The sequence below is a fragment of the Calliphora vicina genome, chromosome 3 (assembly GCF_958450345.1).
Source record: "Calliphora vicina chromosome 3, idCalVici1.1, whole genome shotgun sequence".
Classification (NCBI taxonomy): Eukaryota; Metazoa; Arthropoda; class Insecta; order Diptera; family Calliphoridae; genus Calliphora; species Calliphora vicina.
The window spans coordinates 84132423-84142278 of NC_088782.1; the positions used below are offsets into that span (position 1 = coordinate 84132423).

General features: G+C 35.3%; 1 protein-coding gene across 1 annotated transcript; it reads right to left on the reverse strand.

Moving 5' to 3' along the window:
- Positions 1–1108: 1108 nt before the first annotated feature.
- On the reverse strand, positions 1109–1543 carry LOC135955583 (uncharacterized). The gene has a single exon (XM_065505936.1). The coding sequence runs from the start codon at positions 1541–1543 to the stop codon at positions 1109–1111; it is 435 nt and encodes a 144-aa protein (XP_065362008.1).
- Positions 1544–9856: the final 8313 nt, after the last annotated feature.

Here is a 9856-nt window from a genome sequence, read left to right on the forward strand (position 1 = left end):
ATGAAATCAAGTTGACGTATTCTGCGTGGCGAAGCTTTTTCAAGTTTTTGTTGAAATGCGAAGATAAGCGGACGATGGTCGGTGACGATATAACACGATCGGCGTTCAATCATATATCGAAAATGGCAAACAGCTTGGTACATTGCTGCTAGCTCTCGATCATATGTAGAATATTTTTGTTGCGTATTGGTGAATTTTTTGGAGTAAAATCCGAGAGGTTGTAAATCGCCGTTGACTTGTTGATGTAGGGCTGCCCCCACAGCAGTATCGGATGCATCGACATAAATCGCCAAATCGGCTTCAGCAGCAGGATGTGCTAAAAGCGTTGCATTTGCTAGCTCGTTTTTACATCGGTTGAATGCAGCTTCTGTTGAAGGAGACCACACAAGCGGTGTTCGAGCATTCTTTTTGTTGCCGACTATAAGCTGTTGTAACTGAGTTTGATACGAAATTGCATGTGGCAAGAACTTTCTATAAAAGTTTATCATGGCGATAAATCTTTTAAGTTCTTGAGCCACTTTTGGCTTCGGAAAATCTTGAATAACGGCTACTTTTTCAGGTAAGGGACGAATTCCATCGGCGTTGACCAGATGACCAAGAAATTTAATTTCGGTTTTGCCAAATTCGCACTTTTTTAGGTTGATGGCTAGGAGGCGACGAAAAACTTCAGCCAAATCTTGACGATGTTGTTCTATTGAAGACGATGCAACACAAATGTCGTCGATTTATGGGAAAACAAAATCTAGCCCACGTAACACCTCGTTAATAAGCCTCTGAAACGTTTGGGCTGCATTGCAAAGCCCGAACGTCATGAATTTAAATTCGTATAGACCGAATGGAGTGCTAATGGCCGTTTTCGGGACATCATCGGGATGAATTGGCACCTGGTGGAAGGCTTTCTGCAGGTCAATTTTTGAAAAAATTGTCTTACCTCGCAAATTTGTCGTGAAATCGGCAACGGATAACGATCCGGTAAAGTCTGGGCATTCAAGGCACGATAATCGCTGCATGGCCTCCAAGTACCGTCACTTTTCTTAACTAAGTGCAACGGACTGGACCAGTTGCTTTTAGATGACTGACAAATACCGGCTTTTAATAAAAAATCTAATTATTTTTTCGCAGCGGCTAGCTTTTCTGGCGAAAGACGTCGAGGACGACAGAAAACAGGCTGGCCAGTCGTTTCCATTCGATGGGAAATCGTTGATTTTGTCGTTGAACCATATGGCGAAAGTCGGGTGACGTCAGCAAAATTTTTCAAAATGTCGGCGAAAGGTTCTGTCGAATCGAATGTTCTGATTACAGCTGCGGCCGAAAATGTTGATGACGTAAGCTGGGATATAAGACCAGTGATGTTGTCGATAAGACGGTTGCGTCGTAAGTCGATAAGCAAATCGTAAAATTTTATAAAATCGGAGCCGATGATCGGTGACGTAACGTCTGCTATCACAAATGACCAGTGGAAATCACGGCGCAGGCCAAGGTCAAGTTTTATACGCTTCTCCCCTATTACCTTAATTGGTGAACCATTTGCGGCGTACAGCATGACGGCAGTAGGACGGACATCAAAAGACTTCGAAGTCAGTGGCAAGACGGAAACGTCGGCGCCGCTGTCTACCAAAAAAAATTTATTTGTATACTTATCTCTAACTTGCAAGCGAAAAATTTGGCATCGGGTGGAGGAATCTTCGCAGGAATCCTTCACCTGCCCATCAAGTCACTGGCTGGACGATGAAGTGTCAGAAGCAACCACGTGGACGTGACGCTTCTTATGGCGACAGGGGCTTCGACATTTTTTTGCGTTGCGACCATATTTTTTGTGGTACCAGCATTCGTCACCTGTTGCGTTGCTGGAGTAGGCAGGGCGAGATTGCGAACGATTACGTGTCGTCGTTGGTCTACGTGAGCGTGAGCGCGTTGAAAGCTGGTCGAAATTTTTGCCTAATTCGATTACGGAAGCGTGTTGCCAGCGACACGTTTCATCTCGAAATATAATTCGGATGGTTTTTTGTCACCGAGAGGGAGGTCGGATAAAAGGCGGTTCAGCCGACGCTGTTCACGTACTCGTACCTGTCGTTTTGTGGAAGCGTTGCGATTACCTCCGCCAGTTGCGAGATCACATTTGGGTCCAACGCTGCAAGTATAGTGGCCGTTTTTTGCTTGTCTGTCACAATGCCGGATGCCGTGAACCAAAAATCCATTGTTGTAAACCACGCTTCAATGTTGGTATTGAACATCTGTACACAGACAATCTGGCATACACCACCGAAACATTTCCAATAGGTGATGCTGAAATGCACCTATCCGTGCCGGCTAATGTGGTGGCTGCATCTGGTGTGCCACCGTCTTCCATTTTGTTTTAGTGAACAAAATTTATTAAAAAATTGTTGAGCAATTTGCCCAAAAAAGATGGCGGCAAGTGACGCCTGTTGATTGCCGTGCAAAATGGCGGAACACCAGCTCGAAATTCCAATTAGCTAAAAAAATCCTCAATTTGCACGTCTCGGGGTCACCAGTTTGGTAAATTGTTGTCGTTACCAATTAAAAAATAAGTCGATCGTTTAATTTAATAAAAAACTTATATTTATTTAATTTAATTTAAATAAAAAAAGGATTTTAAGACGTGTGTTGTCTTTTGGAGGATAAATTGGAATAGAAAAAGTAATAATGTAATAATGGTTATTATTTTAGTTAGTGTTGCTGAAAACACTAACATTGTACCAGCTACCGGTTTGGTACTGGGTAGTAAAACAGTGATGCCACATGTATTACCGAGAGAAATCGTTAACTTGAAATACTGAATATTAAATTCGTTAGAGCAACCGATATTTTGCGTTACTTAACGACATCGGTAGGAATATATAAAAACTTACAGAATTGCGGTACTGGGCAGACATTTGATGCTAGTCCAAACCTAAAGTAGTTACTAAGTATGTTTATTTCAGAAACAATTATATTTAAAAATGTTTAAATATTTGTTATTTTTTTTAAGAATATTTGACCACTTTTTAAACTAAAGCCTAGTACTCTGTTCATATTTGCGAAAAATCATGGTTTTTTCATGCGAAAAATTTTATATGCTGTTTGACAGCCAGCTGTTGCTTTTAATTTCGTGCGAAAGAAGTGCTGCGTATGTTATTTCGTGTGGAAAAATAAGGTTGCCAGATGTATTTCACATGTTTTCCACAATAAAAACAGAGTACAACTTTTGCGAAATTATTTCGCATATATTTCATTCCAAATATTTTATATGTAGTTTGACAGCATTTCGCACGAAATTTTGAACAGAGTACCTAGCTTAACGCGAAGAAAATTAAAGCGTTAAATTTGACAATCAAAGTGACAAAAAAAGTAAGCGTTGCGTTCTCTAAAATGTACAATTTCAAACAACTGCAATCACAATAACGTAAGAATCAGATATTACAACGCGAGCAGTCACTTGCTTGAACGCAGTGATTTGCAAACTGTAATTTAATGCAACGCAAAGAAAATGGAGGCGTTGCGTTTTATAAAATTAGGACCTTAATTTGTAATATTTGTGTTATTGAAATTCAAGTTTTGTTTTATTTTGTTTAATTCACTGTTTTATGTAGTACAATGTTTTTGGTTAATGTTTTTTGATGTTTAGTATTACACAGTTCAAACTAGAGTGAGTCTTAGTTTTATTAAGAAACAAAAATAATTTAATAAAAGAAAAGGAGAATAAAACAATGAAAAGAAATTATAAAAACCGTTGGTCCAGTGATGCTAACCTTCAGTGCTGGTGGGTCCTGCAAAGGTGTAACCTAAAGCCGTCTTCGTAGCAACCACGTTTCCTATTTCCAATTCAATGGCTCCATCGCGGCGTATAAACGGGAACACATCACAGCCCAATTCCAATTCAATTTGGCTGTTGGCTCGAGGGTCCATGTCAGCAAGGGTGTCTTCTGTAAATTCTTCATATGGATTGTCCTTGATAGGAGCTGAATAGGGTCGACGGGGCAAATCTTCTGTAATGAGAGCTAGTATCTTTTTATAAAATTTTGACCGGTTATTATGAGCTTTCATATGAAATTGAGCGAATCGAGTTCCGTTCTTATCAATTGACGACAGGTTGAGTCTTTTCACTGTAGATACAGCAATTCGTGAAATGCCGAGTGACTGGGTGAGCAAAGCTCTTACAGATGACCAGTTGTCCGACTTTTCTTTGGGGGCGATTCGTACGGTAGCAGTTGGTAAAAACATGTTGGGCCAGGTCACGGGGTCAATTGATGTTGTTTGGGTCATTTGCGGTTTGGTTGTGGTGGAGGTTACTCGTTTGATCTCCGATTTTTTGTAAATGGGTGTGGGTTGAGGCTGCTTAAGATCGTAGGACTTTCTTAGTTGTGGAGCATCGTGCAATAGGGTGTTGTGACGTTTTGTGCAAACTCGACATCCATATTCATTTGGGCAGTTCTTCAAGTCATGGGAACGGGCGAGACAGTTTAAGCAATACCGTTGAAACATGACTACGTCATATCCTGTAGAAAACGTTTGCATGTTCTTAGTGCATGATCTTCCTTGCATAGACCACTTGACCATTTCCATTCTGGGTCTCTGGATTGAATTATAGATGACATAACTAGGGAGTAAAAGACGATAAATTTTGAATTTTGTTAATGAATGATTAATTATGAATCAATTGCTGAATTTACAACAATTTGTGTCGTGTATCTTGTATTAAATACAATTTTTGTTTATTAGTTTGTGAACACCCATTGTATATTGTATGAATGTTTTTGAAAGCGTAGTATGTATAACAAGTAGACCGACTCTCATTTTTTCAAATTACTCTCTCACGTATATGTGTGCTCAGAGAAATTTATAGCTGTAAACCAATACAACTTCTTAAAAACACACAAAATAAAAGTGTATAAGTGTATTTAATTTTTGTATGAAAATTTCCAACAACAAGCTTAAACTATTGTATTTGAATTCAATAATACACTCGATACAATGATACAAGGGGTTTTGTGAATTCAGCAAATACAACGAGTTTTGTAATGGGTCGTGTACATTAGGGTTGCCCATAATAAACGAAAGTTGGATTTTGGCCATTTTCACCCCCCCCCCCCCGGTTTGGTGAACATTAGTAAAAAAATCATCCTGAAAAAAATTTTAGATCAATCGGTTGGGGTTAAGACGTGCCGCAAGCCCTCTGAAGTTTTGAGATGCATTTACAAGAGGAAAAAATACATTTTTTTTCAGTTTTTGTAAAAATTTTGCATTAAAAAAGAAATGTGTACGTAATTGTCGTTCTAATGACACATAAAAACAGAAATTGTGTAACGGACACTCGTTAGATTTAGTTACAATTTGGTCACAAATTTGATTTGGTTCATTACATGACATCCAGTTATATCATTTATTGCCACCTAGATTTTACTACAACTATGTCTCACTTTATGTTATTGCTTACGACATTTAAAAAGTAGTTAAATGATTGACATCTTCACGTATATCAATACTCATTGCGAAATATATATATAAGCTACCAACCAAGGCGTATTAACAAGGTGAGTGCATAAAATCAGCTGTTGTTGCAATTCTTTCGTGTTTTGAAAACAAACTTTTGGCATAAAAATGATTTGTAACTGTAAGGGTATGATCGCACTTGGAATGCTTGAATAGACTTAGCTCGTCGGAACGGGGAGGGTTTTTGATCATCCCAAACACCACTTTGCAACACAACAGAAACTAAAATAATTCATTCCAAGATTTGCCTCGCTATGTGCGTTAATAAAGGACATGCTGTTGATTAAAATGTATACTATATCTAATTAAGTGATCGATGTTAATACCACTATGAACACTATACATAATACAAAACCCGCCCATCTATCACTCAGATACATCAGTGTTCATAAAAAGGATTGTTTTATATCTTCCCTTATAAAAATTTAGTTATTTAACCTACCATCCGGTTTATAAATACTGTCGTCAACATTTCCCAATAATTCTTTTACTCAAACTTATTCATTTTCACAATTCTTGTTTTATTCTCAACAATTTTCTATAATAAAATCTAAATCTATGAATAATCGAAATTTCATTGGGATTTAATATTAATAAAATATTTATAATTAATTGAAATTTAGTTTAAATTTATAAAATTGAACTTTCTTTAAAAAAATTTCAAATGATCCTTCTTAAAACAAAATTAACTAAATTAATTTTATATATATAAATAAATCGATTGCATGTTTAATATTATATTGTATATTACTGACTTACGGTTTTGTTTACAATTGTTTACCCATATTTTCATTTGGTTACTTAATCTATAGCGACGATTTGAGCTCAAATGCATCCACTTCATATAGTATGATCTGTAATTCAGAATGGCGATTAATATTGTTCAAAAAAAAAATAATATACAATAATTTAAACATGCTAAATTAATAATATGTATATAATTTAAATCAATGTTTAAAAATGTATACAAAATATATCAAATAATGTTTTCACATTCATTATTGTTCAATATTTTACAGATATTTTCCAAAAAAAACAAAACATGTAATTAATGTAAACATTGGTTAACTCTTTATATTTATAAATTACTTGTAACAATAAAAGAGAAAACTTTAAAGAGAACCAAAACTTAACAAATTCATTTAGCAGTGATAAATTTAATGTTACTTAATTTATCTGTAAATTACTTGTAACAATAAAAGAGATAATTTTAAAGAGATCCAAAGCTAAAAAATTTTTTTAGCAGAGATGAATTTAATGTTAATTAATTTAATGTTAATTGCTATGTTAAATATTATTTATTATCATGTTAGTAATAGGAGTACTTAACGTTGAGTTTCCAATATCATTATTGGTTGATGACGTCACAGCATAATATATATTTCAAGTTGTTTCTTAACTACAGTGTGACACATTAGCAAATGTACAAATTAAATTTTTGTATGACAGCAAACATTTTTATTGCAATAATTGCATGATGATTTTGGTAGAGTAAATTGATTGTATAATTGTGTCCATGAGTTATGTAAACGATGTATTGCATGTAAACTTTAAAAAAAAATCTTTTGGTAAAAGATTAAGAACTATTATTGAAATAGTTTACAGGTTGTAAATAATTCCACCATATCAAGGAGTTATTGTACATAAGGTTGCTGATGTTGAGGTTTTAATTACATCAAGTTGAATTGTACATTCGTCTTAATGATCATTAGTTTCGGACCACATTTTCAGGCTGATTTCACAGATTTTACCGAATTTTGTTTTTTTAAAGAAATGTTGTCCAACTAATTGTATGACAATTATTAAAACCCTATAAAAAGTGTATAACTTAAAATAGTTTTATCTATCTCCAACAAAATTTGTAACTATAAATGCTTACCAGATTCTGGGTTTTTTTCCACAAATATAAAAAAAGAATTAATGACAAATTAGCTTGAACTTAATTTATCAAATAATTAACCAATCTCATTTAATAAGAGATTATTGATTATATAAAAGTTAGGTTATCTTCAAATTTATATATTAATAGGCAATCTTATCGATGTGAGAGTCAGATGAAAAAGAAAATCAAAATTTACACGCCATTAAAATTGTACATATTCTTATTAGTTATAAGCTATAAGGCAGTGGAGGAGACGTAATTGAATGAAACGTTCATGAAACATAATTGAAAAAAAAAGTGTGTAATGCTGTAAATATCTCACAGTCGTGGCAATAAAATGTGTCTCTTTTGTCATTTCATTGATGTCAATGATTGCTGACATTAGATTTAAAATATGATTTTTGACACTAATTATACCCTTCACCTTCAAGGGTATATATAAGTTTGTCATTCCGTTTGTAATTTCTACATTTTTCATTTCCGACCCTATAAAGTATATATATTCTGGATCCTTATTAGGGATGCCAATCCCGAAATCCCGGGATTTGTGAAAAACAATCCCGGGATTTTGCGAGATTTTTTAATATTTTAGGATGAAACCTAGAAAGCTAAATTTCAGCATACTTATAATACTAATATAAAACAACTAAGAGTGGTATATTCATCTTTTATACCTACCATCAATATGTAGTTTTGGTCTTCTATGGGGACTTGAATCAGTATTTATGAATGAATGAATGAAATTTATGTTAATATCATTATATATAAATTATTTATTGACAATAAAATATTTTCTGATATAGAGGTTATATTATTATGGACTGGCCCTCACAAGAGTTGGTAGAAAGATTAATTTTCATATGCAACTTGTTTATTCAATTTTATCACTATATTAATTATTATAAGACAACTATGAATGTTAAAGTCATTTTCTGAAGGGGACCATGTATGGGGACTAGGGACAAATGTAGCCCGGTTTCCTCAATACTTTATATATATTTTAATTCAATCCATTAGTTTTTGCTTTGTTATATTTCTACTTAGTGTATTAACGAAATAAATAGTTTTTATTGTTGAACTTGATGTTTTTTGACATTTAATTAAAATCCCGAAGTCCCGAAAAATCCCGAAATCCCGAAAAATCCCGGGATCCCGAAAAATCCCGGGGTCCCGAAAAATCCCGGGATCCCGGGATTTACATTTCTAAAATCCCGAATCCCGGGATTTGTAAAACCCAGTCCCGTTTGGCATCCCTAATCCTTATAGATAGCGGAGTCGATTAAGCCATGTCCGTCTGTCTGTCTGTCTGTCTGTCTGTCTGTCTGTCTGTCTGTCTGTCTGTCTGTCTGTCTGTCTGTCTGTCTGTCTGTCTGTCTGTCTGTCTGTCTGTCTGTCTGTCTGTCTGTCTGTCTGTCTGTCTGTCTGTCTGTCTGTCTGTCTGTCTGTCTGTCTGTCTGTCTGTCTGTCTGTCTGTCTGTCTGTCTGTCTGTCTGTCTGTCTGTCTGTCTGTCTGTCTGTCTGTCTGTCTGTCTGTCTGTCTGTCTGTCTGTCTGTCTGTCTGTCTGTCTGTCTGTCTGTCTGTCTGTCTGTCTGTCTGTCTGTCTGTCTGTCTGTCTGTCTGTCTGTCTGTCTGTCTGTCTGTCTGTCTGTCTGTCTGTCTGTCTGTCTGTCTGTCTGTCTGTCTGTCTGTCTGTCTGTCTGTCTGTCTGTCTGTCTGTCTGTCTGACTGTCTGTCTGTCTGTCTGTCTGTCTGTCTGTCTGTCTGTCTGTCCGTCTGTCTGTTGAAATCAATTTTCTGAAGGCCCCAGATATCTCCGGGATCCAAATCTTCAACAATTCTGTCAGACATGCTTTCGAGAATTTTGCTATTTAAAATCAGCAAAATCCGTCCATAAATAACGGAGATATGAGCCAAAAACCCAAGACAACCTCTGAAAATTTCATCAAAAAACACAATGTATTGCATGCTTTGACAAAAATGCAACAAAACGTATGTTTTTGGATGTGCATGCTTTGCGTATTTTGTTTTTTTTTGTGTTTTGTTTCTTTTGGCGTTGTTGTTGTTTTTTATACAACTAACGTTTGTTTGGTTGTGTGTTGGTTTTTTTGACAAAAAAGCAACAAATCGTATGTTTGGATGTTTTTCTTTTGTGTTTTGTTTCTTTTGGCGTTGTTGTTTTTTATACAATTAAACGTATGTTTGGATGTGTGTTGGTTTCATTGGCTTGCGTATTTTGTTTTTGTTTTTTCTTTTGGTGTTTTGTTTCGTTTGGCGTTGTTGTTGTTTTTTGTGTTCTTGATAAATTTGATGCTGTACGCTGAAAGTGGGCAATGTACATACATATATACTAATTATAAAAAATAATAATGCATCCACAACAAAGGTGAAGGGTATATAAGATTCGGCATAGCCGAATATAGCACTCTTACTTGTTTAATGCTCATTTATGTAATTATTTTAATTCCAACATAAATATTTGGGAA

Coding starts and splice junctions, on each gene's coding strand:
- LOC135955583 (XM_065505936.1), bottom strand. CDS start 1,543: ATGCTGTACGCCGCAAATGGTTCACCAATTAAGGTAATAGGGGAGAAG.